General features: G+C 47.9%; 1 protein-coding gene across 1 annotated transcript in view; it reads left to right on the forward strand.

The window, feature by feature from the left end:
• PITPNM2 (phosphatidylinositol transfer protein membrane associated 2) overlaps positions 1-24502 on the forward strand; it is a 242925-nt gene extending 218423 nt beyond the window's left edge. The window contains 10 exon segments of the mRNA XM_048514019.1: positions 3477-3545; positions 3548-3685; positions 6376-6524; positions 10893-11009; positions 13102-13218; positions 14381-14529; positions 14794-14943; positions 16653-16836; positions 18083-18211; positions 19327-24502. Of these exon segments, the coding sequence (XP_048369976.1) occupies positions 3477-3545; positions 3548-3685; positions 6376-6524; positions 10893-11009; positions 13102-13218; positions 14381-14529; positions 14794-14943; positions 16653-16836; positions 18083-18211; positions 19327-19671 (1547 nt within the window). The 3' untranslated portion in view covers positions 19672-24502.
• Positions 24503-27630: the final 3128 nt, after the last annotated feature.

Consider the following 27630-nt stretch of genomic DNA (forward strand, 5'->3'; position numbering starts at 1 on the left):
GTGTCCCCACGACCCCACGCTCTGCGCGGGGTCATCAAAAGGCGCCCTTTGCAAGAGCGCCAGTGATGCCGCGAGCTGAGGAGGCACGACAGCAGCAGCGTCGGGGCGGCTTGCACTGTCGCCGCCTCTCTCGTGGGGAGTGCCGGGGGACCCTGCGCTACTCTCCTCAAGTAGCGCGGGCCTTAAGGTAAGTGGGGAAAGGCCCAGTGTTTCAGTCACCTGCTACCCTGGAGTTTCTAAACCAGTGGTTCCCAAACTTTGGCCTACCGCCCCCTTTCCAGAAAAAATATTACTTAGCGCCCCCTGGAAATTAATTTTTTAAAAATTTTAATAGCAATTAAACAGAAAGATATATGTATTAATGTTTCTACCTGTGGCCATCACGGCCCCCCTGGATCGCTGCAGCACCCACCAGGGGGCGGTGGCACCCACTTTGGGAATCACTGTTCTAAACATTGAACCCAAGCTCTTCTGAATGCAAAGCAAGTACTCTGTCATTGGTCATGGCCCCAAGGTCCTAAAATCGAATGTTGGTGCTGAAGAACGTCCATCATATTGTACCCTTTGATATTCACACGGGGGTGAATTCACATCATGAGGTGTGCAAATTATTTATGCATTTATTTTAGAAGCCCACCTTCCCCCCCCCCCCCAGAAAACTGAGACTCACGGCAGACATCATGAATCGAAAACAATCAAAACACGACTAATCAAGCAGCAGTGGCGTAGGAGGTTAAGAGCTCGTGTATCTAATCTGGAGGTACCGGGTTTGATTCCCCGCTCTGCCACCTGAGCTGTGGAGGCTTATCTGGGTGATTCAGATTAGCGTGTACACTCCCACACACACCAGCTGGGTGACCTTGGGCTAGTCACAGCTTCTCGGAGCTCTCTCAACCCCACCTACCTCACAGGGTGTTTGTTGTGAGGGGGGAAGGGCAAGGAGATTGTAAACCCCTTTGAGTCTCCTGCAGGAGAGAAAGGGGGGATATAAATCCAAACTCCTCCTCATCATCATTAATATTTTCAGTGCACAGATCTCCGAGGTCAGCGCCTGACATTTGTGGTTAAATGGGATAGAAATGCCTGGAAAGATCTCCGTGTATGACCCTGGTCTCTGTCTCAGATGACTGGCCCTCTGGCTTAGTACAAGGCAGCATCATGTTTATATGGAACTTAAGAACTCGGAAGGATTTTTCCAGCCCTATTCCCAGTTGAGACTGACCACTCCACGAGAGACCACCCCCAGCAGCCCATTCGTGCCGTGGTAACCAATGTTGCACCAACAGCATTCTGACTGTGTTTTTCCTTGGAATGGTGTGACCACTCATATTTTTGAAAGGCATCTGTAATTGTGTCTCTTCCTTGTCAAAGGCCCCTTCCGCACAGGCAAAATAATGCGTTTTCAAACCACTTTCACAACTGTTTGCAAGTGGATTTTGCTATTCCGCACAGCTTCAAAGAGCACTGAAAGCAGTTGGAAAGTGCATTATTCTGCATGTGCGGCATGAGCCTAAAGTAAGAGCTGCCAGCCCTCCAGTCTTGTTGAGCTCAATTTGCCCGAAAAGACCAAATTCTTACTGATTCAAATGAAGCTGCTGGGTGGTTGTGGGTTTTCGGGGCTGTGTGGCCATGGTCTGGTAGCCGCACAGCCCGGAAAACCCACAACAACCAGTTGAATCCGGCCGTGAAAGCCTTCGACAATACAAAGCTGCTGGGGTTTCAGTGGGGCGGAGTACATATAAGAGGGTGTCTGTGCCCTCCCTTTCCCCACAGATTTGTATTCATGAGCATGCTTATACTTGCTAGTGTGGGACCCTGAGTCTTCAGCATGTGTTTCTATCACATTTTTATTCTTCTATATACATCCATAGCAGCTTGAATGGCCCAACCTCATCAGAGTTTGGAAGCTAAGGAGTGTCAGCCTCAGTTAGTACTTGGATGGGAGAGCACCAAAGAGGACCAGGGTTGCTGTGCAGAGGAACACAATGGCAAACCTCCTCTGCTTGTCTCCTGCCTTGAAAACCTCACAGAGGTGGGATCCAGCAGGTTCTCACAGGTTCCCGAGAGTAGGTTACTAATTATTTGTGTGTGCCGAGAGGGGGTTACTAATTGGCGATTTTGCCACATGATTTTTGCCTTAGTGACGCCCCTCCTCTCAGCAGTAGCGCGCAGAACTTTGAGCAGTCTAGCAGGAGGTGCACCGGCGTGCGTGGCAGGCTGTGCCTGCGTGCATTTGTTTCCCACCCAAGGACCGGCGCAGCAGCTGCGTCCTTGCCACAGCCCCGCCCAGGAATGCCCCACCCCCGTCGTCCCCCGCCCAGCCCCATTGGCGCTACACCATACTTTGAATCCCACCACCATGGGAACCTGTTACTAAAATTTTTGGATCCCACCACTGAGGCCAACCATAAGTTGGTGCAGTTCGATGACAGTTATTATGTGCAGCCATAAGGGCTTGAAGGATTTTGAAGGATTTGAGTGTGCTAACCCTAAAGGGAAGTAGGCGATCAAGCCAGAAAAGGGGGGGGGGCAGCTGAAGAGCAGCTCGCAGTACAATCCTTAGCAAAGTCACTCCAGTCTAAGCCTGTAGTAATGAATGCACTTAGAGTAAGTTTTTTTAAGACTGCACTGTCATTCTGCACCTGATCAACGAGGGGCAGAAACTAAAGGGTCCAGACTGAGTTTGAAGCTTTGTAAGAAATGGTGGAACACAGCTTGCCTCCCAGGACATCAGTCCAGAGGTGGGATCCAGCAGGTTCTCACAGGTTCCCGAGAGTAGGTTACTAATTGTTAGTGTGTGCCGAGAGGGGGTTTCTAATGGGTGATTTTGCCACGTGATTTTTGCCTTCATTACGCCCCTCCTCTCAGCAGTAGCGTGCAGAACTTGAAGCAGTCTAGCAGGAGGTGCACCGGCGTGCGTGGCAGCCTGCGCCTGCGTGCATTCCTTTCCCACCCAAGGACCGGCGCAGCGGCTGCGTCCTTGCCACAGCTTCGCCCAGAAATGCCCTGCCCCCGTCGTGCCCAGCCCAGCCCCATTGGCGCTACCCACAGTTTGAATCCTACCACCATGGGAACCTGTTACTAACATTTTTGGATCCCACCACTGCATCAGTCCCCTTCTGAGCTGGCAGCTGCAATGTCTCCTGTCGATCATTTGCTATGATGGTGCAGAGGACAAATCAGTAGCTCTCCCCTCCCCTTTCTGGACAGCCTTTCTGAGCCTGTGGGTACCTTTGCAAACGATGCACCATGACTGGAGCAGCCACAAAACAGCTGCTGCGAAATGGCTGCCAAAGGAGATAGAGCCAGCCACAAAATGGCTGCTGCAGCTTACCTTCCATTACACAGTGAAGATTCTTGTTCCAGGGTAGCAGCTGCTGCTGAAGCAGCATTCTTTTAAAAAATCCGTCTTATATCAGGTGACCACGCATGCTAACTGGTACGTTTCTCTTGTGTTCTAATTTTATTCCTTTTAGAAAACAAACATCATCTCGCTCACTGCAGGGATTTTAGCTTACTAGCCCAGCTTGCCCTCCCACACAAAGCCCCACGCAACCCTTGCCCAAAAGACATAGACCATCTAAACCTGAACAGTCCCCGAATCCCTTTAGAAGAAAGTTTGGAAAATTCCCCCGTCAGGAAGTGGATTCCATCCTGCTGATTCGAGACCTGGACATCAACAAAGGTATTCTGGAGAGAGACGGGGAGCTCAGAAAACAGCACCTAACTAACCATCTCTGTCACCTGTCTCCAGAATAATAAATGGTCCACTTTCATCAGGGCCCTTTGCAATCTCAGCATTCAGTTTTTAACAAACACTTTCTTCTGCTCTGAAGGTCAACTCTCCTGCCACTAACAGAGGGCTTGACTGGTGGAGCGCGCTCGGTTCTTAATTTTAACATTCTGTTCAGCATGTGAGGAATTTTCACCACAGTTTCTTAGGAGGAAAGGGTAAATGTTGACCATCCTGTTAGGAGAATCCCGGATAACACGAGAGCAAGCATGTCTTGATGAACAGAAGGGCAAAGTTGAAACGTCTCCACTTCCAAGGAGAGTGTACTGGTGGATGGAGAAAATAAATTATTAGGAAAAGTGCACCAGTATTTCAGAAATCTTGGACCAAATGTTTGTCTTCTGCCAAAGGAAAAGAAGACACATACGTACTAAGAAAAAAGACCAAAGATCTTGATGCAGGGCCTTTCCCCACTTACCTTAAGCCCCGTGCTACTTGAGGAGAGTAGCGCGGCGTCCCCCGTCACTCCCCACGACAGGGGCAGTGACAACTCAGCCGTCCCGACGCTGCCGCGCCCCCTCAGCGCGCGGCATCCCCCTGGCGCTCTTCTTAACGGTGCCTTTTGATGACCCCGCGCAGGGTCGTGGGGACGCCCGGGAGCACGCCTGGGATGCTGCGTGCTGAGAACAGCGCGCTGCATAGGGGGGATCGAAGAGAGTGGGGAAAGGCCCACAGACATCAGAGCTGTAAAAAAAGAAACAAGCAGACTTTCGAAATCAGGCAAACAAGTTCATCTGAGCTTGCTGTCAAAATTCCAAATTGTGACATGGATGCAAATAAATGGGGATTCTCATAACAGACCGGTGTTTCTTCTTCTCCCTCCTACATCTGCTTTTAAATCACAAAACAAGAGGTGAGCAGAAGGACAGACTTCATAGTCAAGATTTTTCCCTGGGCTTTCTTTTGATTCTAGTGATTTGGATGCTCTGTCATTGATTTGTAAAAGGCTTGTGCAAGAATGTGTGTTTTTAAAACGAGAAACTCTGAACAGGTAAGTGCCAGGCGTAGTTTCTCCATGACTGGAAGATTACAAGAAGGAAGGGCAGTGAACGCTGGAATAAGAGGTCCCTTCTGCACATGCAAAATAATGCGTTTTCAAACCACTTTTACAACTGTTTGCAAGTGGATTTTGCTACTCCGCACAGCTTCAAAGAGCACCGAAAGCAGTTTGAAAGTGCATTATTCTGCATGTGCGGAATGAGCCAGAGAGTTGATGGATTACAGAATTTGCTATTTCCTGAGGTACTTAGGTCATGCCATCAACTGATCACTTCTTTTGAGCTGAGCGTGGGAAAAACATGCTGGTGTATATCTTTCAGGTATGACAAAATAACAGGCCTTTTGAGTTGGGGGAAAAAGGAAGACTGCAAGTCACACTTTTAAAGTGGATTCTATAAAGTCTTCACGAGGCAAGATACGTTCACATAGAGTTGCCACCTCTGGACCACTAAGTCGACTCTTTGGCTTGATATATCCCCTCTAGAAAATCTTTTTTCGTTTCAGTCATTCTTGTTCAAAAGCTCGAGCATTCGCCTGCTTCTTCTGCAGGAACAATAATTAATGTCGCCCCCCCACAACTTCCCACCCAGCATACCTCCCAGTGTCTTCCTCTCCTCATGGACGAAAAGGGAACTGGCAGGATCATCTGAGGATCTTCTACCTGCCACAAACAGCACCGAGCTCATCTAAATCTGGTCTCATTATTTTTAAAAAGGCACACGGATTCATTACTCTTTCGAGCCTTCGGGGATGAGGCGGCCTACAAATTTAATAAATAAATAAATAAATATATCCTGTGATAAATATCTGGCCTCCTGTGGGTGCAAGAATGGGGAAGGGGAAACAATTTTAATCGCCATCTGAACTTTTATAATTATATGTGGTTTTAACTGGGATTGGTGTGAAATGGATTTTATAGAAGTTTAATTAATTAAATAAATAAATATTTAAAAGAGACGTTTCGGGCATGCGAAATGGATAGTTAATACCGAGTGCAAAAACAACCAGCTTCCATTCTGAAATGCTTCAGTTACAGGGTCTGCAACCTGTGGCTCTCCAGTTCATAGACTACAATTCCCATCAGCCCCTGCCAGCATGGCCAGTTGGCCATCTGGAGAGCCGCATGGCCAATTGGAACACCTGGAGAGCCGCAGGTTGCAGACCCTGGACTCATTGCCTATTCATATCTGTCTGTCAGGGCTGTCTTGTATTCAATTTAATAAAGGCTTGACCCTGCTGTCTGGTTTATGTTGTCCTTGCTTGACTGTCATTAAACCTGGCTTCAGAGCACAGAAAGTTCCTCAGCACCACAGATTAGTTTTGTGGTGCGTGTCCCAAAGAACTGGAGGAAATTTCCAGCAGAGTTCTCAACAAAAAGTTCTCAAGGTTTATTCACTGGGGAAGCCACGACTGGTGTAAAACAGTGAAGTTTGCGGTAAAGATATTCTTTAAAAGGAAGTTCTTTAAATTCTGTTATCAGAGGAGCCAAGGACTTGGATTCTGACGTTTGATTGGTTATTATCATTTTCTTTTTTAAAAAACCCAAAACTTGGGAGTTTTGCCATCTTTTGTTTTGCTTTCAGTTGCTGCCAAATGGTGGGGGACCAAAAGGATAGACTATGCTCTCTACTGCCCTGATGCACTAACCGCCTTCCCCACAGTCGCCTTACCGCACCTCTTCCACGCGAGCTACTGGGAATCAACAGACGTGGTCTCCTTTCTGCTTCGACAGGTCAGTCTTTGTGCACCTTGCGGGTCTCAGAGCATAGAATACAGAAAGAGTCTTGAAGCGAAACATTGGTGTTGATTTGCAGAGGGAATTCAAGGTGAAACTAGACAGAGTTCCAATGAAAAAATGTTGAAGCAAAATCTGGAGGACACTAACTACGGTTGCCTTTTCGTTTTTTAAAGGTGCGTCATGATAGTCCTCCCGATGGCACAGATGAAACTGAGATGACAAAGCTATGACAAATAATCAGTGGAGGCATGTGTTTCTAGTGCCCCCAGTGGTCAGATGTAGCAGTTCTCAGCTTCCCTTAGTCCAGTGATGGCGAACCTTTTCTAGACCGAGTGCCCAAATTGCAACCCAAAACCACTTATTTATCGCAATGTGCCAACACGGCAATTTAACCTGAATACTGAGGTTTTAGTTTAGAAAAAATGGTTGTCTCTGAGCCACACGTTACTCGGGAGTAAGCTTGGTGAAGCAACCGTGCAACGCTTCAAATGGGTGAATCACGACCCTAGGAGGGTTTACTCAGAAGCAAGCTCCATTGCCAGCAACTGAGCTTACTCCCAGGTAAAGGATCGTTCCCAGGCCAGCCTAGATGTGTATGTGTGTGTGGGTGATTTTCCGCCCCCTCACATGACAAACTCTGCATGTGTGCCCACAGAGAGGGCTCTGAGTGCCACCTCTGGCACCCGTGCCATCGGTTCTCCACCACTGCCTTAGTCTCTATCTTTTGCAGATGCTAATCAATAAAAATCTTGGAACAAAAATAAAAATACCAGCCCTTCTGATTTACATGCACAGAAAAATCCAACTTCATATAATTTATGCCAGTCGCAGAATATTTGCTTGTTGAGGAATTTGGACCTTTCAGTGCCATTTCATAGACGCTTTCTATCTTCAATGCAATAGAGCCAGAAGAGGCTGTGGGGGGGGGGGGGAGGGGTGTAGCTCAGCCTCTGAAGTACATTGTTAGAGGAGTATGAAATATTCAGGAACTTCAGTTACGTTGGAGAACCTGCTGGGATATTCCCACTGGTAGTTTTGTTGCTGAGCCGAATCAGAACTCATTGAAGCAGGATTTGGAGGATAGGAATGACGGTCATGTATTCATGAAAAAAAGGAGACTCAACGCAGAAGCGTGGCGGAGATTGTCTGAATGCACCTTCACTGCCTCACTGAGAGCCAGCGTGGTGTAGTGGTTAAGAGCAGGTGGATTCTAATCTGGAGAACCGGGTTTGATTCCCCCGCTCCTCCAACTGAGTGGCAGAGGTTTATCTGGTGAACCAGATGTGCTTCTGCACTCCTACATTCCTGCTGGGTGACCTTGGGCTAGTCACAGTTCTCTCAGGACTCTCTCAGCCCCACCTACCTCACAAGGTATCTGTTGTGGGGAGAGGAAGGGAAAAGAGCTTGTAAGCCACCTTGAGTCTCCTTATAAGCCAACTTGAGTCTCCTTACAGGAGAGGAAGGTGGGGTGTAAATCCAAACTCCTCCTCTTCTTCTCAAAAATATGTGTGCATTCTTCTTTTCTGTAGTTATGTATGGAAAAGACAAATAGTTCTACAAGTTTCAGGCACATCAGGAAAAGGCTGATTATGACTAGTATCTGCAATGTTATCGCCACCCCCAATCCCTAGTTCCTTAAATCCCTATGTTCACTGCTGTTCCTGCCCTGGATAGTGAGTTCAGTAGGGGCCACTACCTATTATTGGTTAAAAATCAAGTGATCGTGAGTGTGCTCTTTTATATAGATGCAAAGGTCTCTCCGCTGTTTAACATAGCAGCATGTTCACGATCCCAAAAAGGCCTTCTCGGTGACTTCTGCTTGCGTGTCTCTTTCTCTAGCAGCTCGCCAAAGCTTGAGCCTGAGCATCAGAAGATCCACTGGGGTTGGCTTTTGACTGATGGGGTTAGATCAATAAAGGAATCGGGTCTGAAGCTCGAAGAGCTTTGATCAGAGGTTCTGTGTGTGTCCCGTAAAGCTCGTTTCAGCCATTCAGCCACTGATCTACATGTGTGAAAATCTGGAAATCGGCCCTAAATCCTTTTTAGTGGTGGCTAAGAGCAGGTGCACTCTGATCTGGAGGAACCGGGTTCTCACAATACTAGAACCAGGGGGCACACATTGAAAATGCTGGGGGAAAGAATTGGGACTAATAAAAGGAAACACTTCTTCACGCAACATTTGATTGGTGTTTGGAATATGCTGCCACAGGAGGTGGTGGCAGGGGTGTAGCTAGAGTAAATGGAGCCCGGGGCAAAATCTGAGTTTTGCGCCCCCCCCCCCCCATTTGGGCAGCGTCCCTCCCCCACCACGACCAAACAACATTTTTCTGCACCAGGTCATCTCAAAGTCACTATCACATTATAGAACATGCCCCAACACACAAATCTGAACACACCCAGGGCTCCCTAGTTTAAACAACATTGAAAGTGATGCTATTTTTTGAACGCGGGAAATCCACCCTGAAACAGCATCACTTTTAATATTGTTTAAACTACAAAGCCCAGATTCTCCTTTTAAATCCACCTTAAGGGGATACTCTGGGCTCCCTAGTTTAAACAACATTGAAAGTGATGCTGTTTCAGGGTAGATTCCCCACCCCAAACAGCATCATTTTCAATGTTGGTTATTGTGGGTTTTCTGGGCTGTGTATTTGTATCTTGTTCCTAATGTTTCACCTGCATCTGTGGATGCAGAGCTTCCAGCGGTGTATCACAGAGAAGTTCATTATTACACTGTGTCCAGCCTTCTCTTTATAACAGATCTTCTCTCTGGTGATGCACCTCTGAAGATGCCAACCACAGATGCAGGCAAAACGTTAGGAACAAGATCTATCAGACTACGGGCTACACAGCCTGTAAACTCACAACTACCAGTTGAATCTGGTTTTGAAAAGCCTTCAACAATACTCTTTCAATTTTTTTTTTTAAATTTAGAGCCTAGATTCTCCCTTTAAATCCATTCCAAAGGAGGTGGATTTCTAAAGAGAGAACCTGGGGAAAATTTGAGGGTGCCTGTCAGGGGAGCAAATGTTTAAGCCAACAAAGTACTAAACTTTTAGGCTATCTTCAGAAGACTCTCTCTGATTTAACCAATCTCAGGTTTGGTGAAGTTTGGTTCAGGGGGTTCAAAGCTAAGGGACCCTCAAAAAGGGCAGCCCCATCTACCATTAACTCCTTATTGGAAACAATGGGGGATGGAGCATCTCCTTTGGGGGGTCCATAACTTTGGACCCCCTGAACCAAACTTCACCCAAACCTGGGTGGACTCAGAAGGAGACTATCCTGATGATACAACCTAGGTTTAGTGAAAGTTTAATTCTGATCCAAAGTTATGGGACTCCTCAAAATGGTAGCCCCATTTACTATTAGCTCCCATTGGAAACAATGGAGTATGGGGTCACCCATTTTGGGGGTCCATAGCTTTGGACCCCCTGAACCAAACTGCACCAAACTTGGCTGGTATCATCAGGAGAGTCACCTGACAATAGTCTGAAATTTTGGTGCTGCTAGCCTAAAAACTGCGCCCCCTGCAGGTCAAAAATGGAAAAAACCTGAAAAATAGAAAAAGCCACTAACGAACCTGCAATTTTTGCGCCCACCACAAGGTGGCGCCCGGGGCACTTGTCCCCGGATGTCCCCATTGTAGCTACGCCTCTGGGTGGTGGTGGCCACTAACCTGGATAGCTTTAAAAGGGGCTTGGACAAATTTATGGAGGAGAAGTCAATTTATGGCTACCAATCTTGATCCTCTTTGATCTGAGACTGCAAATGCCTTAACAGTCCAGGTGCTCGGGAGCAACAGCCGCAGAAGGCCATTGCTTTCACATCCTGCACGTGAGCTCCCAAAGGCACCTGGTGGGCCACTGCGAGTAGCAGAGAGCTGGACTAGATGGACTCTGGTCTGATCCAGCTGGCTTGTTCTTATGTTCTTATTGATTCCCAGCTCTGCCGCTTGAGCTGTGGAGGCTTATCTGGGGAATTCAGATTAGCCTGTACACTCCCACACACGCCAGCTGGGTGACCTTGGGCTAGTCACAGCTCTCTGGAGCTCTCTCAGCCCCACCCACCTCACAGGGTGTTTGTTGTGAGGGGGGAAGGGCAAGGAGATTGTCAGCCCCTTTGAGTCTCCTGCAGGAGAGAAAGGGGGGATATAAATCCAAACTCTTCTTCTTGTAGCAGACTTCTGAATGGATTGAAGGTTAGGTGGGAAGGTTGATTTACTGTCACTTTCCAATACCGCATGAAAACAGTGCAGCAGTGAAACTCATCTGGCATTCAAACAAGTACTTTGCAAACTCCATGGAAATTCTCCTAATGACTTTGGTGTTGCAATTGCTGATCAGGTTGCTCTTTTTGCTTCAGGTGATGAGGCACGAAAACTCCAGCATCCTGGAGCTGGACGGGAAGGAGGTCTCTGTCTTCACCCCTTCTAAGCCCAGAGAGAAGTGGCTTCGTAAGAGGACCCATGTTAAGCTAAGGGTAATTATTCCATTTCCACTGTTATTTATCACAGGAGAAATCTGTCGTGCCCTTGGGCTGTTCAACAACAAGACTCTATGTTCAGTTGATTTCTTTATTACGAAGCAGCATCAGGAATAAGCATTTAGACTTCTGTTGCCAGAACTAAGCATAGCCAGCATTGCAGCCACCATAATACCCCATGTCACGTCACCCTGACTACCAGTTCCCAAGGGGGGGATGGTATCCCTCCAGTCCCCCAGTCCAGAGAGGAAGAAACCGCCTCCCTCTGGGGTCAAAACAACCTACACCACAGGTGTCAAACTTGCGGCCCTCCAGATGTTATGGACTACAGTTCCCATCACCCCCTGCCAGCATGATGCTGGCAGGGGATTATGGGAAATGTAGTCCATAACATCTGGGAAATGTAGTCCATAACATCTGGGATGATGGGAAATGTAGTCCATAACATCTGGAGGGCCGTGAGTTTGACACCTATGACCTACACTCTATGTTACTGACAGAGCTACAACAGCAGGTGTCTAATGAGCTGATAGGACCTGAGAAGCAAAGAGGAAAAACAGTAGGGAGGGGGAATGAGAAGAGAAAGGTTTCCACATCCTGGGCAGGAGACATGGCTCTATGTGGCAGTCTTGAGCCTTAACAAGTTTTAGGATTCCTGTCCCAAGTGAATGCTGACCTTGTCACTGATCCATGCCTCTGTAACCGTGAGGCTAGATTATCGTAATGCATAATGTGTGGGGCTGCCCCTAAAAAGTGTTCTGAAATTTTAGCTAGTATAGAATGCTGTGTCTAGATTACTGACTGGTTTATGATCAAAAAAGCTCCTGTACTTCAGCAGCTCCATTGGTTACCCATTTGCTTCTGGGCACAATTTAAAGGGTTGGTTGTTACCTTCAAAGTGTGGCCTGGAACCTGTGCATCTAATGGGGCTGCTTTTTTTTTTCCTTTATGACCTTGTGCGCCAGTTAATGCCAGCAGGGGCCTGACTTCTCGCGTTTCCTTCTATTTGAGAGCAGCTACAACCTCATACTCATTTTCAGGGGCTGCACCTACACTTTGAAACAGATATGGAACAGAAAGCACCTTCACTCTCTTCTTCATTCCATAAAATCCTCATACCTTCGGGATCGCATTACCCCATATGTCCCAATCTGCTGGTAGTCCCTGGCCCCTCCATGATGTGGCTGGCCTCCACTCGGGCCAGGACCTTTACAGCCCTGGCCCCTGCCTGGTGGAACACTCTTCCTCCAGCTGTCCGGGCCCTGCGGGATCTTGGGGATTTCCGCAGGGCTTGCAAGATGGAGTTGTTCCGCCGGGCTTTTGGAGTGTCCAGCCGCTGAAAGTCCCCCCCCCTTCCATTCTTATGGAATTAGGGTCCATTATCATCTGTAGGACCCATCCTTTCTTCTCTCCTCTCGGGAGGGTTTAAGAGGGACTTTGTGGGCATTGTTCATGTATTAATTGCTGCATTTTAATTATTAAGAGATTAATTTGTATTTGATTTTTATGTTTATCTGTATTTGAATTTTCATGCTGTTCACCGCCCAGAGCCCTTCGGGGGTTGGGTGGTATATAAGTTTGATAGATAGATAGATAGATAGATAGATAGATAGATAGATAGATAGATAGATAGATAGATAGATAGATAGATAGATAGATAGATAGATAGATAGATAGATAGATAGATAGATAGATAGATAGATAGATAGATAGATAGATAGATAGATAGATAGATAGATAGATAGATAGATAGATAGATAGATAGATAGATAGATAGATAAATAAAAAAATAAAAAAAGGTGCCAGGCAGAATTGTTTTGACATGCTTTTAGTTGAAATAGCTAACAAATATCTCTGGCAGCTGGAAGTGACATCGTTGCTGTTTTAACATGGTGTTTTCTAATTCGTTAGTTTAATTAGTTTTTAATAGTGTATGTTTCTGTTTTGTAAGTTGCCTTGGGCCTTGTGGAAAGGCAGGATATAAATGTTTTAAATTTAAAAGAGTATTTTTCAGCCCCCTCCCCCATTTAATCTTCCTGCATGTTGTTGCACCTGGGGCCATCATCTTGTTTTTCTTCCCTTTTTGCAGAATGTCACAGCTAACCACAGAATAAACGATGCCATTGCCAACGAGGATGGTCTCCAGGTGTTAAATGGGAGGTTTATGTATGGGCCACTAGATATGGTCACGCTCACTGGGGAGAAGGTATGTAGAGATCTAATCTGATTCTGTAAAACACAAGCTAATCTAAATCTGCCACTGTATATTCATAACTGCCAGTTTTTAGGATAATGGGTGTTGCATATTTATTAATGTCCACCGTTCTTGTTAAAATTAGGGTTACAAAACTGGAAAACACTGCAATTAAAATGTATGGCATATACGTTTGCTAAAAAGAATTAGAAGACAATGTAGTAAAAATAAGATCATACATAAAATAACCAACATTTACAACTTGTAAATGTTGACAGTCTAACATTCACCTACTTAAAGTATGGATCAAATAAAATTGAGGTAGGGGTACACCCAGTGGTGGGATCCAAAAATTTTAGTAACAGGTTCCCTCACCAGCCCCCCCTCAGCAAAGGGGGCAGAGGCGTACCTAGGCAAACCTGAGCCCTGGGCAAAACCTGAGTTGGATGCCCCCCCCCATGGGCAGCCACCCCACCACGACCCCCCAAATTTTTTTTGCACCAGGTCATTTCTAAATCATCATCACATGCCCCAACTCACAAATCTGAACACAACAATGGTGAAACACACAGGTTCTTTGATAGAGACTGGTGAGATAAAAGGTACGAAAGGCTGAGAATCAATGAATTGCAGTACCTGAAAGGGATTCACCCAGTTCAGGGAGTTACATTATTAGTCGCAATTGCTATATGGGACCTTCATGTTCAAAGGCAGGATGCCTCTTGGGGAGACGAGGGCGTGGAGATGGAAAAGCGGACCCAATTAGTAACCCCCTCTCGGCACACACAAATAATTAGTAACCTGCTCTCGGGAACTGGTGAGAACCTGCTGGATCCCACCTCTGGATACACCTCATGTGATCTGTGCTAAATAACTGTTTAAAACTAGGCAACTGATTGGTGTTAGTATACTTCACCAACTACCTGAAACCTGATCAGCCCAGAGACAGGTAGTTAGAGGCCGGTTATTAGAGCTCTTTTTAACTGGAAATGGTGAAGAGTGACCTCAACATTCATTTGTGGCTTTCCCAAAGAGGCCAAAGAAAGTGTTGTGGGGGAGGTAGCAGAAAGAGAGAGGGAAGAGCTATAAGAGAAGCATATTTTGCTGAGTTGTTAATTGCTGTGCATTTTGGTGACCTCGTGCTGTCCTGCTTCGTTCCTTGTTTGTGACCCAGGTGGACATTCACATCATGACACAGCCCCCATCAGGAGAGTGGGTTTACTTTGACACAGAAATCAGCAACAGCAGTGGAAGGATTTCCTATGCGATCCCTGAGAATAAGCGGCTGGGTATTGGTGTATATCCTGTCAAAATGGTGGTCAGGTGAGTTCTGTTGCAGACCTGCAGAGTAAGCGAGCCGAGACGGCTGTGGCGGAAGACCACTGATCAGATAGAGAAGCTTTAAACCAAAACAAAGGATGAGTGCAGTGCTAAGAGCAGCCAAAGATGGGTAGCAGCAGCTTGGTTTGCAAATGTCATCTCTCCAAGTGGCAGCCCATCCAAACTCTTTTCAGTCTCACTTATTAAAGTTGCCGTTTTCTCCCCCACCCGCCTCCAGCAAAACATTTCTTCTTCTGTTCACTTTAGGGGCGACCACACGTTTGCTGACAGCTACATCACCATTCTGCCCAAGGGGACCGAATTTGTGGTCTTCAGCATTGATGGTTCCTTCGCAGCCAGTGTTTCCATCATGGGTAGTGACCCCAAAGTCCGGGCTGGAGCAGTGGATGTAGTAAGGTATGAGGACTTTGGAAATTCTGGAATCTGCAGTTGTGCAGAGGGAGTGCTGAATTCATGGAGTAAGGATGCCAACTCTAGATGGGGAAATTCTTACAGATTTTTGGAGCCAGAGGTGGGATCCAGCAGGTTCTCACAGATTCCCAAGAGTAGGTTACTAATTATTCGTGTGTGCCAAGAGGGGGTTACTAATTGGTGATTTTGCCACGTGATGTTTGCCTTAGTTACGCCCCTCCTCTCAGCAGTAGCGCGCAGAACTTGAAGTAGTCTAGCAGGAGGTGCACCGGCGTGCATGGCAGCCTGCGTGCATTTGTTTCCAGCCCAAGGACCGGCACAGCGGCTGCATCCTTGCCACAGCCCTGCCCAGGAATGCCACGCCCCTGGAATGCCCGGCCACGCCCCCGTCATGCCCCGCCCAGCCCCATTGGCGCTACGCCACAGTTTGAATCCCACCACCATGGGAACCTGTTACTAAAATTTTTGGATCTCACCACTGAGCCAGACCCTGGCAAGGAGTGGGATCTCAGTGGGTGTAATTCCATGGGCTCCATTTTCCAAAGCAGCTAATTCATCAGGGAAACTGGTCTCTGAAGACTGGAGATGGATTGTAATTCTGATTGATCTTCGGGTCCCTCCAGGAGTAGTAAATTATTTTGATTTACACTTTGAAGGTATCCAGTCTCTTGACAGGCAGTTGTTATTGTCAAATTTGTTTTAGTTCCATTCCCTCCTGGAAGTTGGCAACCGTACCCTAGAGCAGGGGTGTCCAACTCTGACACTTCAGTTGTTCATGGACTACAATTCCCATCAACCCCTGCTGGCATGGCCCGATAATGAATTTATTGCTTAAAACATAAAAAATAGAACAGTGTGTTGGGAAAAGGATGGTGTGACCTAGCAAGGGTAGGGAGGGGGGCGGGGAGGTTCAAAGTCAAAAACTTCTGTAGTCCACAGCTGTCCCCCTGCTTTATGCCTCCCCATCAGTGTCTCATAACTGTTACATGTGTTTATTCTCAATCCACTTTTCTGTGCCTCTCTGTACACTTTTCCCCTGTATGCTTCCTTGTGCATACCACAAAGTCTAGACCAGTGGTGGCGAACCTATGGCACTGGTGCCAGCAGTGGCACTCAGAGCCCTATCTGTGGGCATGCGTGCCCAGAGTTCATCATGTGGGCGAGGCAGAAAATCACCCCCCCACACACACACACATCTAGGCTGGCCTGGGCACAATCCTTTACCTGGGAGTAAGCTCGGTTGCTGGCAATGGGGCTTGCTTCTGAGTAAACCCTCCTAGGGTCGTGATTCACCCATTTGAAGCGTTGCATGGTTGCTTCACCAAGCTTACTCCTGAGTAACGCGCTCCTCGGACCCAACCGTTTTTTCTAAACTAAAACCTCAGTATTCAGGTTAAATTGCTGTGTTGGCACTTTGCAATAAATAAGTGGGTTTTGGGTTGCAGTTTGGGCAGTCGGTCTTGAAAAGGTTCACCATCACTGGTCTAGACAACTATCACTGCAACCTGAAAAATTAGAGTATGCAAACTTACACATTGCAGGAAGCTTGCAAGACAAATCTGCCTGATTTCTGTACTCAACATATAAAACGGGCAGAAGTTCATCCAAGGCCTGCATCCCCAAATGAAAGGGTACAACTCCGCTGTTTTCTGTCCCTCACCTGTTAATTCTCCTTCTTCTTTTTCCTTTTTCAGGCACTGGCAAGATCTCGGCTACCTCATTATCTACATCACAGGCCGCCCTGACATGCAGAAGCAAAGGGTGGTGGCTTGGTTAGCACAGCACAACTTTCCCCACGGGATTGTCTCCTTCTGTGACGGGCTGGTACACGACCCACTGCGGCACAAGGCCAACTTCCTGAAGTCCCTCATCACAGATGTAAGCGGGGGAGAAGCTGAGTCTTGGTCCCCTATATCACTTGAACCGCTGTGCCGTTCTAGCTCAGTCATTTCACTGGATTGTTTTCTTGTTTTAAGCTCACATTATTTGGCTTTTTTTTCTTTCTTAGCCACCTTGAGCAGGTATCTGAAGAGGTATCAAAGGAGGGGTCATGGCTCCGTGGTAGAGCATCTCCTTGGCATGCCGAAAGTGCCCGGTTCAAACCCCAGAATCTCCAGTTAAAAGGAATTAGGTAGCAGGTGAAAAAGTTCTGCCTAAGACTTGGAATTCCACAGTCCAAGTAGACAGTCTTGACCTGGACATGTGAGTGAACTGACTCAGGAGCCCTGTGCAGATGACTCCTCAGCACGTTGACTCCCACTGCAAGTTAAGGTGCAGACGGGCCATCTTCACAGGGCTAGTAAAACATACCTTCATGCGAGATATAAATGTCCTGAATTACTAAATATTATCCAGCCAAGAAAACAAAGTGGTCGCCAGTGCGCGCTCACAGGGACATGTGGAGTCACATGTCCCTAGGCACATGCCAGTGGGTCACGTGGGAGGCAGAGAATTGCCCTCACCTCGCCCCTGCCCCGCCAGGCTGCTCCTTCAGCCGGCGGAGGCTTCGGGGCTTCGGGGGAGCCCATGGCAGGCTCCCACCAGCTAAGGTAAGAAGAAGAAGAAGAGTTTGGATTTATATCCCCCCTTTCTCTCCTGCAGGAGACTCAAAGGGGCTGACAATCTCCTTGCCCTTCCCCCCTCACAACAAACACCCTGTGAGGTGGGTGGGGCTGAGAGAGCTCCGAGGAACTGTGACTAGCCCAAGGTCACCCAGCTGGCGTGTGTGGGAGTGTACAGGCTAATCTGAATTCCCCAGATAAGCCTCCACAGCTCAGGCGGCAGAGCTGGGAATCAAACCTGGTTCCTCCAGATTAGATACACGAGCTCTTAACCTCCTACGCCACTGCTGCTCGTAAGGGGGGGGGGCGTGGAGGGGAGGGAGCACCTGGAATAGGTGTTGCCCCTGGCGCCATCCCCCCCACCCTTATCCATCTGTGCCAGTGACTCTGCTAATCTATCAGGCAACGAAGCTTAGGCTAAAAATCTGTCTGAGATGTTTTGACAGTCCAGCCTCTGTGCAGATTGGGCTGCCAAGTGCAACGTGTTGCACGATCCTTGAGTGAAAGCCGAGAGCCTGTTGCCGTTCCAGAGGGTCCATCGTTTGTTCTGCTTGGCTTTGTAGGTCCACATGAAGATCCACGCAGCCTACGGGTCCACCAAGGACATCTCAGTCTATTCCTCCATCAACCTGCCACCTTCGCAGATCTATATTGTTGGACGGCCAACCAAGAAGTTGCAGAGTCAGTGTCAGGTAAGGGAGTGTGCCTCTGAATTGCCGTGGGAAAACGAATGCCTGAAAAAGCTCTTGGCTGTGGGTTTGATGAGCCTGCGCGGCTGTTGTTTCCATGGAACTAAAGAGGGGTGTCTACAGGAGCTCAGGAGTGGGGTGGGGGGCTGCAACTATTGCCCCCAACTAGTAGAAGAAGAAGAAGAGGAGCAGCAGCAGCAGTAGTAGTAGTAGTTTGGATTTATATCCCCCCTTCCTCTCCTGCAGGAGACTCAAAGGGGCTTACAATCTCCTTGCCCTTCCCCCCTCACAACAAACACCCTGTGAGGTGGGTGGGGCTGAGAGAGCTCCGAGAAGCTGTGACTAGCCCAAGGTCACCCAGCTGGCATGTGTAGGAGTGTACAGGCTAATCTGAATTCCCCAGATAAGCCTCCACAGCTCAAGCGGCAGAGCGGGGAATCAAACCCGGTTCCTCCAGATTAGATACACGAGCTCTTAACCTCCTACGCCACTGCTGCTCTCTTGCTAGAACAGGTGCCTCCCTGTTCTGTGCCTTGCTCGTGTCTGCGCTTTTGTTGCTGAGCTGCAGCCAAACATAAAGAGAGGACAGAAGGCCTGATGCTCTGGAGAGGCTGGCCAGCAAGCATCTCCCATTGGTCGGAAGGGTAAGCAAGAAGCCGAGGAGATTTGCAGCATCCTGGGAAGCAGCAGCCGTGTCACAGCCATTCAGCCTGCCCGCTTTTAGTGTTCTCTGAGATCTTTAAGCTCCTGGGGCGTAAGCTTGTAAGCCACCTTGAGTCTCCTTACAGGAGAGAAAGGTGGGATATAAATCCAAACAATTCTTGTTTCTATTCGCTTTCAGTAACGTCTAAAATTGTAACTGTGAAATAACAATCAGCCACAGAAACAGAGGCTGATTCCGCATGGGCCAAAAACAGCAGTGTGAAAACGGTGTGAAAACGGTGTAAAAGGGTTTAAAATGGTGTAAAAGGGTTTATACTGTTTTCACACCATTTTCACACCACTGTTTTTGGCCCATGCGGAATCAGGCAGAGCGGAGTTATGGAATGCATATATGTGTGTTTTTTTCAATGCAAGTTTCTGTTTTTTAAAAGAAGTAATTTTTTTAAATTTTTCAGTTCATTACCGAGGGATACGCCACCCACCTAGCGCAGCTGGAATACACCCATCGCTCCCGGCCTGCCAAGAACACCACCCGGATGGCCCTTCGGAAAGGCAGCTTCGGCCTCCCGGGCCAGACCGAATTCTTGCGCAAGCGGAACCATTTGCTGTGCACCATCTCGTCCCAGCCCACAGTGGCCGGTGGAAGTGCCAGCCACAGGCCGGAGCGGACACACAGTCAGTCAGACAGTGACCGGGAGAGAGACAAGGAGCGCAGCCAGAGGAGCATGAGCCTAGCCACGGGGTGCTGGGGCCGGAGCGCGGCCACCAGACTTGAACCCGGGGCCCTCGGGCAGAAGTAGAGGGTGCAAAACTCCAGTGACAGATGGGCACAGTTGCCTGTAGCAGAAGCAGAGAGTGGCGAAAGAACCGAGGCCTGCGGTGTGGTGCAAAAGGCAAAAACGGTGCTACTCATTACCAGCGAGGTGGCAATAGTTTTGAGAAAAGGGGACGGAGCGTGTTTCTTTTCCCCACGCAAAATGGGCAGACCTTCCAGCGAGGACGCTGGGTTGGCAAAACACTCTCCTAAAAGAAGCGGAAGGCCTTTTGCTGCAAAGGGTGTCGGGAGGGGGCGGGGGGGAAATGAGAATCTCCGCAGTCTCTGGCTGCAGCCCACACTCTTTCTTGCCTCCCTTTTCTTATCCAGGTCTAGCAGTTGTAAATATGTGCCTCCTCAGCTTCCGTAGCCATTTAGAAAGTTGCCATAGAAGGGGGAGGCATGCTGGTGCCTGGCAGGAGGGAGAACTGAAGGCGGGTGTGGGGAGGATTCCTGAGAGTTTCCTCTGCTGTCCACATGGATGCCGCCGCCGTCGGGCACTGGTACTGCACAAGGGAACGAAACGGCTCTGTTTCCACAATCCCGAGAGACTCGGAGAAGCAGAAGCGTTCGATATAGGCAAAGCAATGCAATCAAGGCCATAGATGCAATCACCGCGGAATCGGATGAGCAGCTGAGTCGGGTGGCCGTGATTTCTCTTTTTAGAAAAATCACAGGGAAGAAGAATTCTCATAGGATTTTAAAAGATGGTGGGATTAAACGCCACTAGTTCAGAAAATGGACATAAACAATTTCAGCCATCCTGAACCTCCGTCCCTAAGTATTCTGGGGGGAGTAATCTTGGAGAATGATTCCCCAGAAATAATTAACATACCAGAAGCCTTTTAGAAACCTGCCTCAGCCAAGTTTCAGACAACGTGTCGCGTGTAACATTTTCACAGCCTAAAAAAATGTGAAGTCCAAATACTCCCCGTTTCTTTTCTGCCAGCCATAGATGGGAAACCCAATTTCTTCTTCCCACCTTTGGCAACGTCTTTTGACCAAGAAGATAAAACATTTTTTTTGTTTTAACTGTAGTTATGCAACTGTAAAACCTCATCGTTTTTATTTGGTTTGCACTGAAAATGTTTTACAGAGGAGGCCTGTTACCATTTGATAAAGTTGCACTCTCCCTATTTGAAGCGCATGGCAGTTAAATGTGCTAAACCAGGATACATGCACACATACACACACACACACACACACACACACACACACAGGTACTGCTGGGGGGGGGGTTGAGGGACCCCCCCTTCCCCTCCCCACCAAAAGTATAGCGATTAAGAGAAAGTGCTTGGCTGTCACGCAGCCCAACTTAGGAGAAGCAAATTTAAAATGAGGGATTTGTATCTTAAATTCCTCTGGCTTTTCTCTGAATGGGTTTTTTTTTTGATGTGTTAGCAACACCCAAGAGAAGAGGCTTTGCTTGACTGTGTGAGAGGTTCCCCTGGTTTTAAAGGATGCTCACTTTACCGCGCCCTCTCTCAGCTGCTTCGGAAAGGGAGGAACTGCACAGAGCAAAGGACACCAAAGGGAAAGTGCCTACAACGAAGGGTCTACCTGAAAGCTTCCGCGGCCTCTGTCCCGTGCCAGGAGCCTGAGTTTCCAGCTGTTGCCAGGGGACATTCCTTTCCTGCACACCGTCATCCCGGCAGAAAAGGAGGCCCGTTCGCCAAATGTCAGGGTTGCCCTGTCTTGCCTATAGCTTCTGGCGTTTTTTTATATATCTGCCCAGGCATCCTCCTGGTTCCGTATCCCTTTCCCTCTCCCCCTCTGACCATTTGTACCACTTTCTACTCTACAAAGCTCTTCTACGTAAAACAGAATTTTTTCTAAACCAACAGCTTTGTTTCGTAGGGTTTTTTTTCTTCTTCAATACTAAGACTTGCAGCACTGTGAAGGAGCCTCTTGCAAGCCACTGTTGGGCTTTTGACAACTCATCCGGACCGAAACACAACACAAAAACACACGCCTGGTTTGCTACTGGGGTTCTGACATCAAATTTGAGTGGTGGGTGCCATCGAGGTGGGTGTGATTCCCTGAAAGAGGTAAACTCACCTTTCTGCGACAACCATGGCTCTTTTTGAAATGAGGTTCACAACACCCAACACATCTGAATGGTTCAAGTAGCCATACTGCAAGATTCAAAGCCACATGTATCTGATTAAGTCAACAAGAAGATTCTGGCAGGTTTTTACTACTGGGGGGGGGAGGGGACTATTGGCTTTCCTTTCTTCTCACTCAGCTGAGTTCTTTGTGAATGTACATCCGAAACTTTGGGGGGGGGGGGATCTACACAAATTACATCATACTCACAACGGGCCATGATTGCGCCAGCAAGTCGTCACGCAAGTCACAATCCAATCTGAAAAGTTATCTAGACCATAATCATCAAAAGGATAAGGTGGTCACAAAGTCTGGATTTCTTCTTCACTAGTTCAACCTCTCCCTCCAAACAGTCCACAAAGCCAAGGCGTGAAACGGAACATTTTCAAACTTCAGAGAAGTTCAACGTCTTTTTATTGTGCGTGTGTGCGTTTCTAGGTAGTGTTCAGCAAAGGACAGTGTAAATGTTTTTTGGGGTGGGAGGGAAGGAAGGGGGTGTACATGATGTGGAAGTTATTTATTTTATGTAAAGAAAATACGTCTGGAGGGAAAGGAATAGTCAGGGTTTATGATTAATATTTTGAAATCTAGCATTTTTCCCTCTTGATTTCAGGCATTATGTACAAAACAATGATTTTATGGACCAAGTGAAATGTAACTGTCAAAAGGATGCTGAATTGCAGTCTTCTAACCGCCCCTCATCCATCCATATTGGAAACAAATAATCTATTAAGACTGACAATCACACCTTCCAAGCAATTCTCCCTCTTTGATTTCTACATGATGGTCTGTATTCCATCCCTCTGTTCAGCACCTTTCTTTGCCATTGCAATAATATTGGGCAGTGTAAGCATGCATCAAAAGAAGATCTATGGGTAGGGTTGGTTTCCTTTTTTTTTTATTTCCAAAGCCCGACTTGGTTTCCTAGTTGGTCGGTGGCCCTTGTTCGCATCCTCCTCAGCGTTGTGTTGTCCTGTATTCTGAAAGATCATAGCATTCAACAAACAATAGCAATAGATCTGTTTGAACACAGGCTTGCTGGTGGGTTCTGTTTTCCAGAACAGGTTTAGAGAATGGAGTTTTATTTTGACCTAGCAAACCAAACCCTCTTTGGCCAAATGCCCAGGCTTGGCCTGTGGAATTTGGACTTTTTAAGCCATTTGCATGATAAAATAGGCACACTTGTGAGATTAATGGTGCCGTCAGTCTCCGGGCTAAGCCCCCAGAAACCAAATGTCTGGGCTTAGTCTTGGGTAATTCTGTTTAGAATTGTACCCAAAGCCCCTCATTAGTTTGCCTGGTCTCTTTAAGAATGATGTCCTAGATCGCTTTTTCCCTATTCGATCTGATCCAGATGTATTCCAAAGGTGCTTACCCTGAGCTCATGGCTCAGTATCACTGGGAAAGGCACAACTGGTTGCTTGTGGTATCATTCATGCCCATGGTGAGAACCCTGATGTACTAATTGTGTAGCCTGTTTTTGACTTGCAAGAGTCCAGCAGTTGTGTGAATAGGTTGTGGGTCAATAAGAGCAGATCCGGCACTATGCTTAAATTGAAGAACCTGGGCATGTCTCTGGAGTTCTTCAAAACAAGTCGAGATTTGGCACAGTCTTCATGTTCATGCTGGCTAGGGACACGTGAAGCCAGCATTTATTAAAGGCTTCCCCTGCATTGGTTTCTTTTTTCCCCAAATTAAAAAAGGGGGGGGGGCAACTCTCCCAAGGACATACTCGCGCCCCCTGCAAATATTTAGAAAAGTTTGTTTTAGGAACACCCCCAATCCAGAGATGGTGGCAAGGTTGTATATATTCTGCAGTGATGCTGTTATTTGTGACTAGACGCAGAATTTTAGCTGTGTGAGAATCTTGCCTGCACACCTCTGGAGCAAATCTCTAAATGTCTGCAATGATTGGGCTTTAAGTAGCGGGGGGAGGGGGGAGAGACCTGACAACTTTAGGGACATCTGAGTTAGGACCATTGGACCTTGGGTCCTTTGTCCACCATTTTCCCATCCCCATGGGCAACAAGTTATATGGGGCAACTGCAACAGAGTTGTGTTGTGCATAATGTATTCTGTATTGCAAAGTTTGGAGTCATCTTGGCACAGAATTGGATTTTGTTTCCATTGCAAAGTGTACACACGTAGGGTGGTGTTTTCAAGGTCTCGCTTTTTTGCAACCAGGTGGATGTTCTGCAGAGGAGCATGGTGGTGTGGTCTTGTTGAACCATTTCCTCTCAGCCAAACAACTTAATTCGGCACGTGAAATAGAATCCTGGGTTGGGTCTGTGCATACTCACACAGTTCCGCTGCCCAAGTGGCCATAATTGTTGCCAAGATCAAAAGCTTAAAGCTGCCAAAAAAAGCAGGGCAGATGTGAGCGAGGCATTTCTATCACCCTCTGTCTCTCTCCCATTACCCCAAACTTGCCTCTGTCTTGCAGATTTCGCAGAATGTGCAGTCTAAAAAAGACCTGGGCTTAGTCTCTATGTGGCATTCTGAGTGCTGAACAAGAGTTCATATGAGAAGGTGTTTTACTGAACAAGCATCCCACCCTTGTCTTCACATTCTTGCCCAGTCTAGAGAGTTTCCTGTTTTCTTAGGCTGAATCGGGTTATTAGCACCTTTTGATAAATACTCCTCCCACCCCCAACCTGAAGAATTTGGGTGCTGTGTGGTTTCCGGGCTGTATGACCGTGTTCTAGCAGCATTCTCTCCTGACGTTTCGCCTGCATCTGTGGCTGGCATCTTCAGAGGATCCTCTGAAGATGCCAGCCACAGATGCAGGCGAAACGTCAGGAGAGGATGCTGCTAGAACACGGCCATACAGCCCGGAAACCACACAGCACCCCAGTGATTCCGGCCGTCAAAGCCTTCGACAATACATTAACCTGAAGAATGCTTACAGTGTCCTAGCGCTGATTCAAAGGAAGTCGGCAGCCAAAGGGAGATGCGGAAAAATCCACTGCTCATCTGGAAAGGCCACCCTGAATTAAACCAGAGTCATCCCACTCGTCCGGGTATCTTCACCATTGTTGCAAGTTCCTGTTAGTTCCGAAAGCCTTACAGTCTCCATCATCACCCTCCCCGTGTCTTTGAGCCCTCAGGAGTCTTTATTCCCGATTTCTCATTTTGTATTCAGTAATGTTTGTTCCGTTGGACTGAAAAATAGACTAAGGATATTGGTGGAGCAGGGTGAGGGAAATGGATAGAAATATTCAAAACGCTTCGTGGGGTGGGGGGGAGGCAGGGGAGAGGAGAAGCCGTGGAGTCCAGCCGAGTCCGGCATTTCATCCTTCTGTTCCTGTGTTTGCGTGTGCATGATGCCGTCCGTCTCCTTGGTCCTCTGTGCGACAGCCATACCTAACCGTACAACTCCCTTCTCCGTGCTGTTACTGCCGCCTTGTTCTGCTACCTGGATGTGCTTTGTATACGGTTATCACTTGTATGTTAACACCAATTAAAAGAAATCGGAAGGCTTTTTGCTGCGTCTGCTTTCTTTGCCAGACTCTTGATCAGTTGAAGGAGCTGCTGTCAATAAAGGGTTAAGGACAGGAACCGTTGCCTTTCAGGGCCAGGTAAAAGGTCCAACCTGTCCAGTATTCTGGTTCCTCCTGCCAGATGGCTACAGGGAACTCACAAGCGAAGCATGAAGGCAAGAGACATTGACTTCCTGTCCAAAAGCTAATCAGTATGCAAAGGAAAGGAAAGACTGTTCATAGTATAGAGCCAAGCAAGATTTTTGTTACGGGAACAAGCGCAGAGTGCAAGCTCTGTGTTCAAATCCACTGCATGACTAGCTTGGACAAAACCCAGCTTCTCAAAGCTAAGATCCTTCCCAGAGTTGCGATGAAGACACAGTGGGCTAAGGATGTGCTCTAGCTGGGCCTGTGTCGTTGAAGCACAGCCAGTTGATAACTGCTGAGCCACGTTTCCCAAAATAGACAAAAAGGAGTATTGGTGGGATCGACCACATGAAGATGCCATGCTGAATAAGACCATTGGCCTGTCAAAAGTCAGTATTAAGGTGTTGTGGGTTTTCCGGGTTGTATGGCCGTGTTCCAGTAGCATTCAACCTGGAAAACCCGCAACACCCTAGTGAGTCTGGCCGTGAAAGCCTTCATCAATACAAAGTCAGCATTGTATTGTCTACTCAGGATGACAGCTGTTCCCCTAGTCCAGGGGTCTGCAACCTGCGGCTTCAAAGCCGCATGTGGCTCTTTCAGCCTTATACTGCTGCTCCTGGAGGTCAGAGGGTAGCATGGGCGTGTCCCTCCAGTGCCATGCTGGAAGGAAAGATGAGTGGAGGGACCAAACCGGAGGTGGCTCCGTGTGTGAGGGCCCCGCTTTTCGTGTCCCCTCCACTCACCTCTCCTTCCAGCGCTGCTCTGGAGGGACATGCCCACGCTGCCCTCCAACCCCTGGAGGTCGGAGGGTAGCATGGGCGTGTCCCTCCAGAGCAGCCACCATCCCCCCTCTGCCTCATCGAGCAGGCAGCTGCCTGCTCTGTTGGGCAGAGGGGGTTTCCCTGCCTGGTGACTCCGCCTCCCAGCGCTGGAAGGAAAGGTGAGTGGAGGAGCCCCATGCAGAGCCGCCTCTCTGGCTCAGTAGATCTTCGAGGCCATGGAAAATGGCTCTTTGGGTGGTAAAGGTTGCTGACCCCTGCCCTAGTCTCAGACACAGGTTTTCCGCATCCCCTTCAACATGATCTTTTCAAACCAGAGATGCCAGAGAATGAGTCGGGGACTTTCTACATGCCCCACAGATACTCCACCAGTGGGATCGGGAGACGTTTCTTGATTTAAGACCTAGCTTTTCTGCCAGAACTTCAGTGTGATACCCGCCGTACTGCAGAACAGAATCAGTGCCTCGTAGATCGGGCGCCTCGGAGCCAACTCGGTCCCTCGACGAACCGAGAACAGCACAGCCCTTTGCTTTCTTGAACAGAAACTTCCCCGAAACTAAGCAGGTAATTTTCAAGAGGGAGGTGTTTTAATGGAGAGATTTTGCACAGGCTGCATCGACAGCCATAAACATTTTCTGTCCTACAATGAAATGGCATCAGCAAGACTGGGTTAGGTGGCCTGGGGTGAACAGAAAAGCACCGCGTTTGTTTTTTTTGAAAACAAAGCCAAAAACTTCAAGAGTACAACCTGAACATAGTTAAGCTTTGTTAACTTCCGCTGAGTTGTTAAGCACGTGACCAACTTTCCTGTCGGAATCAAAGGAACTCACATGTGTTTTAACTTCACCAGAGGTCTGTTTTAAATATTCAACTTGTTTGCCCCTCTTCTTTTAGATTTCCTTTCGGAACAATTCCAGCAGGAATCACCGTAGATGATTCCAGCGTGGTATAGTGGTTAAGAGCAGTGGACTCTAACCTGGAGAGCCGGGTTTGATTTCCCACTCCTCCACCTGAGCTGCGGACTCTTGTCTGATGAACTGGATGCTTCCTTGTTCCTGCACATGAACCCTGCTGGGCAGAGGTGGGATCCAGCAGGTTCTCACAGTTTCCCGAGAGTAGATTACTAATTATGTGTGTGTGCTGAGAGGGGGTTACTAATTGGTGATTTTGCCACGTGATTTTTGCCTTAGTTACGCGCAGAACTTGAAGCAGTCTAGCAGGAGGTGCACCGGCATGCGTGGCAGCCTGCGCCTGCCTGCATTCGTTTCCCACCCAAGGACCGGCACAGCGGCTGCGTCCTTTGCCACAGCCAGGAATGCCCGACCACGCCCCCATTGTGCCCCGCCCAGCCCCATTGGCGCTACGCCACAGTTTGAATCCCACCACCATGGGAACCTGTTACTAAAATTTTTGGATCCCACCACTGCTGCTGGG

Source organism: Sphaerodactylus townsendi, linkage group LG13 (genome assembly GCF_021028975.2).
Source record: "Sphaerodactylus townsendi isolate TG3544 linkage group LG13, MPM_Stown_v2.3, whole genome shotgun sequence".
NCBI classification, from domain to species: Eukaryota; Metazoa; Chordata; class Lepidosauria; order Squamata; family Sphaerodactylidae; genus Sphaerodactylus; species Sphaerodactylus townsendi.